This window comes from Oncorhynchus keta, chromosome 4 (genome assembly GCF_023373465.1).
Source record: "Oncorhynchus keta strain PuntledgeMale-10-30-2019 chromosome 4, Oket_V2, whole genome shotgun sequence".
NCBI lineage: Eukaryota > Metazoa > Chordata > Actinopteri > Salmoniformes > Salmonidae > Oncorhynchus > Oncorhynchus keta.
Window position 1 is genome coordinate 26,583,458 of NC_068424.1, and position 15,435 is coordinate 26,598,892.

Consider the following 15,435-nt stretch of genomic DNA (forward strand, 5'->3'; position numbering starts at 1 on the left):
GGTTATTATTTGGAATCTGTTGATGAGCAGTTTGTTTAAGATGTCCTTTGCCTTGACTATTTTAAGTCTCTTAAATCCTGTCTGTAAAATGTGCATATGATCAAAGACTAGGTCACCAACAAAGAAGCTAGACATTTTCATGTAAAAATGAATTTGTTTATAATGTTGTGAAAAGAATGGGCATTTGTTACTGTCACCCAGAACAGTTAAACTACTACCCGACTTGTCCCTCAGACGGCATAATAATGTTGACCAGCCACAGGGTCGTGAACAGACCTTTAAGGTGATCAAAGTAAAAACAAAGCCACACTCACTCATCACACATTGTAGGGTAAACAAGTTAGAACCACAGATGAAAGGGAGGAAGTAAAAGTATCTTTGCTAGAACCACTACTGTGGTGGTCTGGATCAGCTTATCATCCCAAATGTAGATGAATCAGCTAGTTAGTTATGCTTCCAAAACAAGCTAACTAGTCTTTACGTGATTTAAATCTGTTCTGCTACTGACAGTCAAACTGCAGTTGCCCCCTTTTCCTGTCCCTGATCCTGAGACGAGACATGCTAGCAACCCTAAGTAACCAACTACTGGCAGTATTCATTTCAAACTCACCACCCAGCGCTGTAGATCACTCCATGCAGGTTGAAGGGTTAGGGAGGGGACTTGTTTCAAGATTCATGACTTTATGACAAATTATGTAGTTTGATGGGCAAGTTGTTACAATTAAAGTAACAAGAGAGAAAATAAAGTGGTTTAAAAAACACAATCAATCAAAAGGGCACTGTTTTAATAGTAGGGGCAAAAGGCAGGTTCTCCAGTACCCCTAGGACTTTATCTGAGCATGTGCCTGACTGGCCATATCATTAGGGTGTAGTAGATCTCTCATATCACTGACAGTCCTGTCTTCATTACAGCAGCATTTACACAACCATGTGGGCAGAAGATGACTTCACTCTTCCCTCTGGGGTAGTGCGACTGGGCCAATCTGAACCACAAGATGGCAAAACCTACGTCATGTACCACGGCACCACTAAGCAGGCGGCAAGGAACATTAGGGCCTCTGGTTTTCGTCCGTCTGCTGGTGGTATGTTGGGGCGTGGAGTGTACCTCAGCCGAGACCTGCAGAAGGCAAGCAGGTACCCCCTGAGGCTTCCTGAAAATCAGAGAGTTGTCATCCGAGTCAAAGTCAATGTGGGCAAGGTGAAAAGAATTGACTGTCAGGATCATCGTCTGCGGACAACCTGGCATGAGAACGGTTACGACACCGCCTGGGTTCCTCCTAACTGTGGTATGGTGAAGAGTGGTCTAGAAGAGGACTGTGTCTGGGATCCAAAACGCATCACTGTCTTCGGTACCATCCAACCACAACTGCAACAGCCCCAGTGTCCTTCACGCTGGTGATGAAGGGTGGATGATGTGTAACAATACGAAGAGAAAATACATTGAATGTATTTCAACAGTATGTCATTTAGACTGGATAAGCAAGTCTCTATAATGTTAAAATACTGGATTTCACCAGTAATATATTTGTTTGTTTGTTTACGTGTGAAATTATGAAAATAAAAATACATTGAATTTATTGCAAAGTATGTCATTTAGACAAATTTACTAAAACAACAGTTGATTTTGGCCAATACATTGTTAGAACAATAAACTGTCATCTCTTGTTATGTCATTGATCAACATTCCATTCTCATGACTTTTCCTATGCCATGACAGAGAGAACATTTACAAGAAAACGAAACTACAGTAGCTCGCCTTTTCTCCTGACTGCAGGGTGAGGTCTCAGAGCTCAAGATAAAAGCAGATAATCCATATATACATATACTGTAGGTACAATGATTATGAGTGAATCACTCTATTCATTTCAACAAACAACAAAATAAACAAAACATAAGATAATATTTGTACCTATTGCTTACTTTGAGCAATGAAATATGTTAAACAGCAGAAAAGCCTGAATAGATTTTTTCTCTCCATAGGAAGACAAGTAGTGTGTGTTTGTTTTGTATCTTGTTGGTGAGAGTTTATTGCAGGGTAACCGTGCACTTCAAAACAGGCTAGAAAGCATGAACATTACACCACAATCTCATCTTTTATAATAATATTTAATATCTTAATCTCCCAGGAAATAAAGGAATCAACATACGGTTTATTATTATTATTATTCAACATAGCTCAGTTGGTAGAGCATGGCTCTTGTAACGCCAGGGTAGTGGGTTCGATTCCCGGGACCACCCATACGTAGAATGTATGCACACATGACTGTAAGTCGCTTTGGATAAAAGCGTCTGCTAAATGGCATATATTATTATTATTTATTATTAACATGCTGTTAAAATCAAATCAAATGTTATTGGCCACATACACGTGTTTAGCGGGTGTAGGGAAATGCTACTGCTTCTAGCTCTGACAGTGCTGTAGTATCTAACAAGTAATATCTAACAGTTTCACAACGTATTCCCCAAATACACGTACATCTAAGAAGGAATGGATTAAGAATATATATACATGTCCGAGCAGCATTGAACTAAGATACAGTGGCATAGTATAGAGTACAGTGTATATATATATATATATATATATATATATATATATATATATATATATATATATATATGAGATGCAATATTTACAAACAATTAAAGTGACTAAGATACCGTAGAATAGTGTCGAGTACAGTTTACACATATGAGATGAGTAAATGCAAGATACGGAGACATTATTAAAGTTTCTAGTGTTTAATTTCCTTAAAGTCGTCAGTGATTCCTAATCTCTGTCTCTGGGCAGCCGCCTCTGAAGTGCTGGAGATGTCTGTTTAGCAGCCATTAACATACAGGACATGTGTAATATTTAATTCCTTCTTTGTTTCTTGTATTTCTATGCTACTGTTACAGTTGACCGTTACAATTGAAAGAGGTAGGAAGAAGAAGAGAAAAATAGATAGAAAGAGGAAAGAACAGCAAAGACTAAACATGCCTCTGCTAACTTGTGTGTGTTAAGACACCGTGTGACTCATGCAGTAAATTAATTTACACTAAATAACAACAGATAAAATCCTCCTATTCTTCCTCAAAACAAACCGGCAAAAAGGTAGATGACATACCTGTGTACTCTCCAGGTTTATAAATGTAACATGGACATCCCCCTACTGTAGAAATGTAGAATACTTCTAGTAATCCAGTATATTTCAGTCATGAAACATACATGAAACATGCATAACACCTGGTATCTCTGTATCTTTGTAGAACACGTCTAGTACTGTACTTTACACAGATGGCTGATGCAATTCAAAGTAGTCATCCATACAGTAGTGACGTTCAGAGATACAACACAGTACAGTGATGTACACAGGAGTCATACAGTAGTGACGTTCAGAGATACAACACAGTACAGTGATGTACACAGGAGTCATCCAGTAGTGACGTTCAGAGATACAACACAGTACAGTGATGTACACAGGAGTCATCCAGTAGTGACGTTCAGAGATACAACACAGTACAGTGATGTACACAGGAGTCATCCAGTAGTGACGTTCAGAGATACAACACAGTACAGTGATGTACACAGGAGCAGCACTCACTTCTCAGGAACATAGAAGGACAGAATAATCCAGCAAAGTAGTTTTAGATTACTGCTTCAGAGGACTTTCTAGAACATTTAGTAGTATCCCTGCTTTCACCCACCCATTTCCTACTGTATTTCAGATGATTTCAAAAGGTATGTCTTTTTCATAAGGACCTAATACTGTATGTCCTGATGAAATATAGATCTCTCTCCATTATCTTTCATGTAATGCAAAACTCTGTGTGCGTGTGCATGTGTGTGTGGGGGTTATTACTACAGATGTCGAATTTGAACTTGGTCACTCTTTTGTCGCTGAGCATTTTCCTGCTGCACCAGGAAATTCAAATGAGCCTCATGAGTCCATGAAAAAGAACAGTTATATTTCTCTCCATGCGGAGGGAGTCGAGTCAATGGGATCACGGCTTGCTATCCAAATAATGTTCTCTCTTGCTCGCTTAAACATTAGGCCTAGGTCCTATTACTGCAACATTCAAATGTACAATAATGTATCTGAAAAGCAGCCTGACATGTCAACAACTGTTGTTTTACATGGCTTAATAACAACTGTTGTTTTACATGGATTAATAACAACATAGATATTGGTCTCTACTAGCCTACGACATACAAGTGTCAAGTGTATGGTAAGGTCAGATTTAAGTTCAATCGGGGTCTCCACTATGCTGTTTTTCCCTCGGTTCCTGAAGCTTTTCCAATGTCAAACACTTTTTCTCAACTGCCAGTCTGGCATTGAAGAGACAGAGCTGTGCTCCTCTATACACCAGAATATAATGGGTTGAGAAACTCCTTTACAGGCTTTTGCCATTTAGTCGATGCCCTTTTTTCTGTACAAATATTAGTATTGGTGGCCCAGCAGGAATCAAACCCACAATTTTTGAACAGACTAAGGGCGATTCATCTAATTGACAAGCATTCTGTACAAGAATTTCATTGTTTACCACTGCAAATCTACTATGCCAATTTACCTGCCACATTGTATTAATGGAAACTAATGTTGGTGTAGCATATTGTTGTTATTTTATTTGTTTCCTATTTATGTTATCTGGTATGGTCATTTCTCATCAAGACATCCTTGCACTGTCTATATTTGAAATGTGTAAATAAATCAAGTCAATCGGGGGGATTGAGTTATTTGTGGAACCTCATGTCGTAGCCTAGTGGCGGCGTGGGTCAGAATTGAACCCACGCCGACACGTTATGCTTATATGTGCGCTGCCACGCTGAATGCAGCAGCCCTGACCGTTAGACCACTCCAGGCCACGATTGAACTCAATTTTGACCTTAGCATACACTTCTCACTTGTATGTCGTAGGCTAGTAGAGACCAATATCTATGTTGTTATTAATCCATGTAAAACAACAGTTGTTATTAAGCCATGTAAAACAACAGTTGTTGACATGTCAGGCTGCTTTTCAGATACATTTTTGTACATTTGAATGTTGCAGTAAAAGGACCTAGGTTTAGCGTATAAGCGAGAAAGAGAGATAATTATTTTGATAGCAAGCCCTGATCCCAATGACTCGACTGCCCCGCATGGAGAGAAAGAGAACTGCTCATTTTCAGGGACTCACAAGTCATGTTTTAATTTCCTGATGCAGTAGGAAAATTCTCTGTGACAAAAAAGTGATCAAGTTAAGATCCGGCATATGTAGAGATTAGGGTGCTATTTGGGACTCAGGCAAAGCAAAGCACTACATGTATCCATTATTATCCCTAAACGGGGTATTAGTGCAGTAGGCCAGTTCTATATGGATGGTTTATTCAGAGATGTACTTTACACTGAGTGTACAAAACATGAGGAACACCATCCTAATATTGAGTTGCACCCTCTTTTTCCCTCAGAACAGCCTACATTCATTGGTGCATGGACTCTACAAGCTGTCGAATGCGTTCCACAGGGATGCTGACCCATGTTGGCTCCAGTGCTTCCCACAGTTCCCAAGTTGGCTGGATGTCCTTTGGGTGGTGGGCCATTCTTGATACACACAGGAAACTGTTGAGCGTGAAATGCCCAGCATCGCTGCAGTTCTTGACACAAACCTGTGCTCCTGGCACCTACTACCATACCCCGTTCAAAGGCAAATATTTTGTCTTGCCCATTCACCCTCTGAATGGCATACGTACACAATCCGTGTCTCAATTGTCTCAAGGCTTAAAAATCTTTCTTTAACCGGTCTCCTCCCCTTCATCTGCACTGATTGAAGTGGATTTAACAAGTGACATCAATAAGTGATTATAGCTTTCACCTGGTCAGTTTATGTCATGGAAAAGGCAGCTGAATGTTGTGTACACTCAGTATAGGAACATAATGATGCACATAAGATGTGGGTTAAGTATATTCCCCGATCCCTATAGGAGAATATCTCTCCCCCTCTCCCTCCATATTTCATGTATATATCTCTCTCTTCATTCATGACTTAAACCTCTAGGTAATGTTTAGAGGGAGCGAGAGATGTAGAGGGGCCCAGGGCTAAGGCAGGGGACACTGGAAGACGTTGGTGAGATGATAATGAAATCTGGGTCATTTCCTCTTTTTGTTTGTCCCATTTTCATCTGCTAATCATGCTGTAATGTCCTCCAGGCCTTGAGGGAGACCAATGGTCTTGGAGGGGATACATCGACTTTCCTCCAAGCTTTTCCACACTGAAAACTTCTCTTGATATCTAAGCTTTATTGACGTATGTGCAAGTTATTGACTTTCTCAAGTTCTGGTTTGTTTCAGAGTTGAAGAACATTTCAATGAAATTGCTCTGTGTGTTTGTGTGTTTCAGTGCCGCGGTCCATAGAGCATCCATCGTGGGAGTGGAGGGAGAGCAAAGACTTTGATGAGCTCAACCACATCCTGCAGGAGAGCAAGAAGCTGGGCAAGGCTCTGGAGAACCTGTCACGCAGTGAGTACAGTAACTAAACCCTAATGCTGTACCCTAAACCCTGAAGCCAAGGCCCTGGAGAACCTGTCACGCAGTGAGTACAGTAACTAAACCCTAATGCTGTACCCTAAACCCTGAAGCCAAGGCTCTGGAGAACCTGTCACGCAGTGAGTACAGTAACTAAACCCTAATGCTGTAACCTAAACCCTGAAGCCAAGGCTCTGGAGAACCTGTCACGCAGTGAGTACAGTAACTAAACCCTAATGCTGTAACCTAAACCCTGAAGCCAAGGCTCTGGAGAACCTGTCACGCAGTGAGAACAGTAACTAAACCCTAATGCTGTACCTTAAACCCTAATACTGTACCCTAAACCCTGAAGCCAAGGCTCTAGAGAACCTGTCACGCAGTGAGTCTAGTAACTAAACCCTAATACTGTACCCTAAACCCAAGGCTCTGGAGAACCTGTCCAGCAGTGCATCTAGTAACCAAACCCTAATACTGTACCCTAAACCCTTTTAAGCCAAGGCTCTGGAGAACCTGTCATGCAGTGCATCTAGTAACCAAACCCTAATACTGTACCCTAAACCCTAATACTGTACCCTGAACTCTAATACTGTACCCTAAACCCTTAAGCCAAGGCTCTGGAGAACCTGTCCAGCAGTGCATCTAATAACCAAACGCTAATACTGTACTCTAAACCCTAATACTGTACCCTAAACCCTGATACTGTACCCTAAACCCTAATACTGTACCCTAAACCCTTAAGCCAAAGCTCTCGAGATACCTGTCACACAGTGAGTCTAGTAACTAAACCCTAATACTGTACCCTAAACCCCTAATTCTGTACCCTAAACCCTAAAGCCAAGGCTCTAGAGAACAGGATTCTCGTTCTTGTGTTTAATAAACATATTGTACTGTGCGTGTGGCAGGCTTACAATGATGGCAAAAAACAACATTTGAGAATGCGCTGACCCTGGTGCTAGAAGGGGGTATGCAACTGGAGGTTGAATGTGTGAAGGGGTACGAGACTATAAAAAGTTTGGGAACCACTGCTCTAGAGAACCTGTCACGAGGTATTACCTTTATCTTATAGTAAACCCTTAACCACTTTTGACTAGAGGTAATACTTATAGTAACGTTTTACTATAATCACTTTGTATATATTTTGGAAATAGAGACTGCAGGTAAAGCAGAGCCCACTCTGAATCACTGTTCTCTTCCTTAAAGGTATCGCTGCTTCTGATGAACTTGATCAGGTGACTATGAACTACTTTGTCATGACTTTCCTCTGATATTGAAACTGTCACCTTCTACTGCCGCCACCCTGTCTGTTGCAATCCGATTCCATCTTTCGTCAATTTGGGCTCAGTTAACAGCTCTGAGAATAGTGGTGTGTGTGTGTGTGTGTGCGTGTGTGTGTGTGTGCGTGTGTGTGTGTGTGTGTGTGTGTGTGTGTGTGTGTGCGTGCGTGCGTGCGTGCGTGCGTGCGTGCGTGTGTGTGTGTGTGAGAGAATAATGACAAACCACAATCTCATGGGGATGACATCCATCTGCAGAAACTTCAATAAACATGTCCTCTTCCTGTATTTTCCTGGGTGCTGGTGTGTAGACAAAGCTTTGTTTGAGCTGGATTCTATACGGTAATGAGAGCACTGACTTTCCAGTGTACAGTATTTCCCAGTATTGCACACAGTCTTAATTGCAAATTGATTGTCAGGAGTTCCCTCAAACAAAAGGTTTTAGTAACCTTTATTACTAAAGCTTATGAGGGTGTCCAACTTAATATTTCAACTTTCATGGGCGTCCATCTGAATTCTCATGGCACTGCCAAGCCCCCATAATTCGAACCCTGAAGATAGCAGCAGCATTTGATATATTATTGTCCTCAAGAAGAGACGTTCCCTATAGAGGTAATGTCATACAGTATTACAGTACAGTATGTCTGCTTGGCTCCAAGCCCAGATAATCTCCTTCTAGACAAGACAAAGACAGACAGAATATTAAGATATATTTACCCTCCTATCATGTATTAAGTATTGAATTCCATTCCACTTCGAACATGGTGTAGACACCTAAATGAGTGATACTGTGTGAGTGGCTGTGAGCACTGTCAAGTTAGGGTTGCTGTCAGGAATGAATTGGTAAAAAAATGGTGGTCAAACACTGATTGCCTGTCGCATTTTTCTGTAAAAGCTTGCACAAAATAAAAAAGCTGAATAAGCAGAGTTTGTGTGCGTTTACCCTCCACTACACCACTGGTTGATAATAATAAGACACAGACAGACAGACAGACAGACAGACAGACAGACAGACAGACAGACAGACAGACAGACAGACAGACAGACAGACAGACAGACAGACAGGACATTGAAGCAACATTTATTTATTTATTTTCCTGGCACACAAATGTATCACTGACAAAATCTACTTTCTGTTTTGAACTGAATGGCCATATGACAGTCCCTTTCTCTACCTTTTCTCCCTATCTCCCTCCACCTCCCTCGCTTCCATCACCTCTCCTCTCTTCCCCCTCTCTCCTCTCTCTCTCTCACCCTCCCCCACCCCTCTCCCCCTTGCACTAGAACCTTGGGGGGTATAACTCAGTGCTGCGGCCCAGGGTTGTGGGGGAGTGGGTGGGCAGGGAGGAAGAGGATCCAGACCCCCTGGCAGCAGAGATGCTCCAGCCCCCAGTCCCAAGGAACAAGACTGAGGTGTGGGGGAGGGCCAATAACAGCCCCGCCTTGAGGTAAAAGAGAGAGAGTGTGTGTGTGTGTGTGTTTAAATGTGTAAATGTATTTGTGTGTGCTCCTTAAAGGCATGTTTGGGGGGACACAGTTTTTCTGGAGTCAAGCCGAAGTCGATGATTGGTCAACGGTTGGGATTCTTCAAAAAAGTCTTTGTTGTCATTCCACGAGAGATGACTCGTTTTCATGCACATTTTTACATTGAGAAATACTGCACCAAACATTTTAGTTACAGTTGAAGTCGGAAGTTTACAAATACTTAGGTTGGAGTCATGACTGTGCCTTTAAACAGCTTGTAAAATTCCAGAAAATTATGTCATGGCTTTAGAATCTTCTGATAGGCTAATTGACATCATTTGAGTCAATTGGAGGTGTACCTCTGGATGTATTTCAAGGCCTACCTTCAAACTCAGTGCCTCTTTGCTTGACATCATGGGAAAATCAAAAGAAATCAGCCAAGACCTCTGAAAAGGAATTGTTGACCTCCACAAGTCTGGTTCATCCTTGGGAGAAATTTCCTATAGGTCGTTCTACAAAAGTGGTGTAGATTGTGGGTTGAATAAATAAGCATCCTATTTTTCCCAAACTTTCAGCACACGTCTTCAGATCAACATATCTACGACATTTTGCAATGGCATTTTTGAGATACTGTATTTACCTGAAATCCTTACCACCCCAATATATTTGTCACTAGTGAAACATAGTGAAAAAGTTGCATTAAATGAACAACTTTGCACAGTAATGATTCATATGCTATTACAGATTCATTTTTCAAATTGTATTTGCGTACAACATTTACAAAATAGTAAAAACAGGATTTTAAAAAATCTGATTTTCTAAAAATTTCAATAGAATTTAGATAACTGTTCTCTGTAAAATGTTCAATGTTGATTGTTTGAATCTGAAATGTATTGATGGATTTAATTACTTATGCATCTAGTTCGTTATGTTGCTAATGAATTTTTTTCTATCTTTATTGTGGCAAAATAACAGGCATTTCGGTAGTGACATCATTGTTTCGGTTGTGACGTGGCATATACTGTACGTTCTTAACTTAATTGCTTACTTAATTGATACCATATCTAATGGGGCACATGTGATTGATATATCACTAACACAATCAATAAAAGGTAAGTCTTTCTGTCTGTCTGTCTTTCTGCCTTTTCACTGCTGCTGACCTGTGTTGTCTTTGACCTCTCATATAAATCTTTTATTAATTTGACCTTTCCCTCTTCCTTTCCTTTAAGCATTTCTTTCCCTTTTCTTTTTCCAGATATTCTTGATATCGCACAGGGTCAGTTTTTATCCCCTCTCTGTACTGTCTGGCTTGTCTGCTGTACTTTTCTTCATGTTGACACCAGATGTCCCGGTCCCTCAATAACTCGACAAATAATCTCAAATACAAATAATGACCTGTGTGTTTAATAAATGTAAAGAAGTACAGTGGACTAACAATCAAGTGTCAATCATAGAGACAGATAGAGGACTCTAGAAGGATATGTCTCGTTTTAGTGTAGACTTTGCCAATGAGGCTTTCCACCATTTTTAAGTAGTCAACTGGGTGGGGGTTCCTATCGGTTGGGTGGGATCAGCCAAGGATCAGAGAGCATTGTCTTCTTCTTCAAATTAGGTTGCCTATTATTTGTAAATGGCTTTAAGATATATCACTGCCATCTAGTGTAAAGTACAGTACAGTACAGTACAGTAGAGTATAGTTTAGTACAGCACAGTACATTACATTAGGGCACAGTACAGTAGAGTACAGCACAGTACAGTAGGGTACAGTACAGTACAGTACAGTAGAGTACAGTACAGTACAGTACAGTACAGTACAGTACAGTAGAGTAGGGTACAGTAGAGTATAGTTTAGTACAGCACAGTACATTACACTAGGGCACAGTACAGTAGAGTACAGCACAGTACAGTAGGGTACAGTACAGTACAGTAGAGTACAGTACAGTACAGTACAGTAGAGTAGAGTAGGGTACAGTAGAGTATAGTTTAGTACAGCACAGTACATTACATTAGGGCACAGTACAGTACAGTACAGTACAGTACAGTACAGTACAGCACAGTACAGTAGAGTACAGTACAGTACAGTAGAGTACAGCACAGTACAGTAGGGTACAGTACAGTAGAGTACAGTACAGTACAGTACAGTACAGTAGAGTAGAGTAGAGTAGAGTAGGGTACAGTAGAGTATAGTTTAGTACAGCACAGTACATTACATTAGGGCACAGTACAGTAGAGTACAGCACAGTACAGTAGGGTACAGTACAGTAGGGTACAGTACAGTACAGTAGAGTAGAGTAGAGTAGAGTAGAGTAGAGTAGAGTACAGTACAGTAGAGTAGGGTACAGTAGAGTATAGTTTAGTACAGCACAGTACATTACATTAGGGCATAGTACAGTAGAGTACAGCACAGTACAGTAGGGTACAGTACAGTAGGGTACAGTACAGTAGAGTAGAGTAGAGTAGAGTAGAGTAGAGTACAGTACAGTAGAGTAGGGTACAGTAGAGTATAGTTTAGTACAGCACAGTACATTACATTAGGGCATAGTACAGTAGAGTACAGCACAGTACAGTAGGGTACAGTACAGTGCAGTAGAGTAGGGTACAGTACAGTACAGAACATTATAGATGTTTTTGTTTGGGCCAAATAGACGTCAATGTTTGGGCTGTTGGAGGGTTGCGTCTCAATACTCAAACCCTCTTTCCTAAAATGTGCACTTGTCCACTTGACCCACATGATGGTAAATCATTTGGTAGAGCATGGCACATTTAACTTTAAACAGGAGATAGCCTCAGTGCTGCAGCCCGTGCTGTCACATATGCCATAATGACACAGATACGAAGATGAGACCTCTATCTATTGCCATGGTGTCAATTGTTTTGGTTGTGACCATTTCGGTTTGGACAGTTTCAGCCCCACAACCACGCTTGACATATTTCTTGACATATTAAATGATACTTCTTAAAAATACATGACGATTTAGTAACTTGTTCACTCATTCTCTCCAAAATATTTGTAGACAGACTACTCACCATGTAGCCATGCTGGAAAGGAGTGCAATCCCATCAGCTGGTGATATTTGTAGGGTGTGGCTTAAGGCACATTCATTCTACAGCCTTTTAATGTGTGTTATAGCCTGTTCCTATATCCGTTTGTGCCATTGCCAACTCCATTGCTGTCCTTCTTAAGACAAACGCTGAGATTGCCATGAGGCCAGGCTGTTGACATGACAATACGTGACATGGAGTTGGCATGATAGCGCTGGCACTCAGGCTACTGAAGTAAGTCTTTGTAGGGAGATATCTGACATGGGCTGTGGTGTAATTCACTGTTATGAAAAAGTAATCTAATTTAAACAAAGTGTATGTTTTTGTAAAATTATGCAGGTGTGTAATAAAATAAATAGTCTCTCTCCAAGGCCCGCTTCCGGATGCTGCTGTGGTTACATGAATTGTGGGACTGTCAGGCGGTGGTGTGTGTGTGTGTGTGTGTGTGTGTGTGTGTGTGTGTGTGTGTGTGTGTGTGTGTGTGTGTGTGTGTGTGTGTGTGTGTGTGTGTGTGTGTGTGTGTGGCGAGCGCACTTGGCGACTGTCTGGGATGTAGCTAATTAGAGAGGATCAGATATTAAATCATAAATCATACTCATGCTCGAGCTGACACACACACACACACACACACACACACACACACACACACACACACACACACACACACACACACACACACACACACACACACACACACACACACACACACACACACACACACACACACACACACACACACACACACACACACACACACATTGGTTTTTGTAATCTCATTAGGTTATTCCATTGCTGGATTAGTCAGAGAAATCACATTGTTAGGGTTCTCAGCAGAGGGATAGGGGTATGCATGTGTGCAGTGTACATCTCTATGTATGTGTGTGTCTCTCTGTGTCTCTCCTATCCCCAAAACCCAGTCCCTTTTAACATCCTCTAAGAGTTCCTCCAATGAAGTCTGAGAAGTGTTTGGCTCAGCTGACATAATTTATTTCTGCTTAATTGTGTTTTCTGGGTATTGGCTCCTGATGCTGCCTCTTGCTTGCCAGTCTTCTGCTGCTGCTGCTGCTGTGCATTAGAGGACTGAGAGCCACTGAGATGTGCTAAAAGATACCGTGGCTTGCATAATGGCGCTGCACGCTGCTCTGCCTGATCTGAGGCCCAGCTCTAAAACGCTGTCTGTGTCTGAAATGGCCAAGAGTAGTGCACCATATAGGGAATGGAGTGATAGGATGACAGTGCACTTTTAGTCTATAGTAGTTCACTATTCGTGGGTTGCACGTTTCATCACAATATTGTTTGTACTTTTGAAGACTGGTGCACGAATGTTCTACTGACTTAATGATTTCTCAATTGACCTTTCGATAAACCCGGCCCCATCATTTTGGGCAACCAATTGCAGCGCTCCAATGGACAGCAACTGTCATTTAGTCCGACACCTCGGACTTAGGAATATAATGATTATGTTCCTAGCCTCGGACCATCTCACGTTTTGAAATACATGAAAGCCAATGAGGACAGTGGGACAAATTTGGAGTTTTCTTTAAAAAAAAATAGAAGTAATTGAACAGTGCACCAGGGGTTCTTGCTACTGTGATTCCTGAAATGCATAGCCTGTTCAATTTTGGATTCAAAAAATACATTAATTTGTTTTCTCAAAATATATATTTTTTTCATGGCCCATCCACCACCACACCCACTTCGGAGGACAAAAATAACTTTGTTTGTACAGCTTTTTCAACCGCTCCTGAACCTGTGACCAGAAACTGTCACACCAGCCTTCACTTTGGCTCCCCCTCCTGTCCAGCTCAGGCGTTCGACGTTGCCGGCCTTCTAGCTGCTGCCGAACATACTGCTGGCAAACGCCCTTCACTCATCAACTCCGGACTTGTCTCGTCATCATTACACACACCTGGTTCCAATCCCCACTCTATCACTGTATAATTACTCCCTCTGCCATTTATCTTTGTCGGTCATTGCAAATTCTATTTGTTTTCCTGAGAAGAATCTCTCCTACTATTTCCTGAGTACTTTATATTTTGCACTTTGGGTTCACCCTGTGCCTTTTTGTTTATCAAGATATATTTTGAGCACAACAGCATTTGGGTTTTGTCCCGCTTTGATCTATAGTGCTTAAATAGATTCAGTAGTTCTAAACCTGCTACTGCCTCTTGCCCACTCCTCTCAACACCAGTGACAGAAACAAGCTACAAAGATAACTTATTATGATATTTCCCCTAATGAATAATGTACAGTATGTATATCATTTTTTAATCATTTAGTATATTTGAGTTTAACCATAATATTTGTGGTAATATTTTTTTCTGTATTTTCTGGAGGATGGAAGTGGAATTCAACCAGCTTTGTATGGCTTGTTTTGGAAAGGGGATATTTTGAACAAGGTTCTGTTTTCAATTAAAAAGTGAGAGGTTGTAATATGGATAACGAGGAGAAACACAAGGTGTGAGACATTCTTATTAATCTATTTGAAAACAAGTTCTGGTTTAAGTATAACTGTTGTATGACTGACGCTTTTATTGAGAGGTCTAATGCTTTAATATTTTATCATTTAACAATTTTATTAATGTAACCCCAATCTGCTGTCAACATCAGGATATGATTTGAGAACACTAGTTAGCTCCAAAAGTGGTTATAGCATGACTGCATGCTGATATTGAATTCAGAGCCATTCAGTGGCTAGCCACACTGCAAACATAATTTTCCCAGGTTTCCTTGAAGCAACTATAATGACAGTCCACCACAACATACCTGAGAGTTTCCTGATTAGCAAGGGGTAGGCTGTGCTTAATTTAATTGTGTTTTAAAAACACAGTTTAAGATGATTAAGAGGGGATTTCGCCAGTGGTTTGAAGAAGGTGGAATTGGGCTTCCCGGGAAAATATTGTCAGAGGTTGCAACAGTAACCAGTGCATCGGTGTCTCACATCAATGGGACAGCAGTGGAGAAGGTGGAAAGTTTTAAGTTTCTTGGTATACATATCACTGACAAACTGAAATGGTCCACCCACACAGACAGTGTGGTGAAGAAAGCACAACAGTGCCTCTTCAACCTCAGGCGGCTGAAGAAATGTGGTTTGTCATCTAAAACCCTCACAAACTTTTACAGATGCACAATTGAGAGCATCCTGTCGGGCTGTATCACTGCCTGGTACGGCAACTGC

The 15,435-nt window shown here is 41.1% G+C and overlaps 1 protein-coding gene across 2 annotated transcripts in view; it reads left to right on the plus strand.

Annotated features, from left to right (window-relative positions):
* Positions 1-15,435, plus strand: part of c4h8orf34 (chromosome 4 C8orf34 homolog) — a 175,209-nt gene that overhangs the window by 58,498 nt on the left and 101,276 nt on the right. For both annotated transcript variants that reach the window (XM_052504950.1, XM_052504954.1), the window contains exons 4-6: positions 6,355-6,474; positions 7,681-7,709; positions 9,036-9,199. In XM_052504950.1, coding sequence (XP_052360910.1) covers positions 6,355-6,474; positions 7,681-7,709; positions 9,036-9,199 — 313 coding nt within the window. The remainder of the gene's footprint in view (positions 1-6,354; positions 6,475-7,680; positions 7,710-9,035; positions 9,200-15,435) is intronic.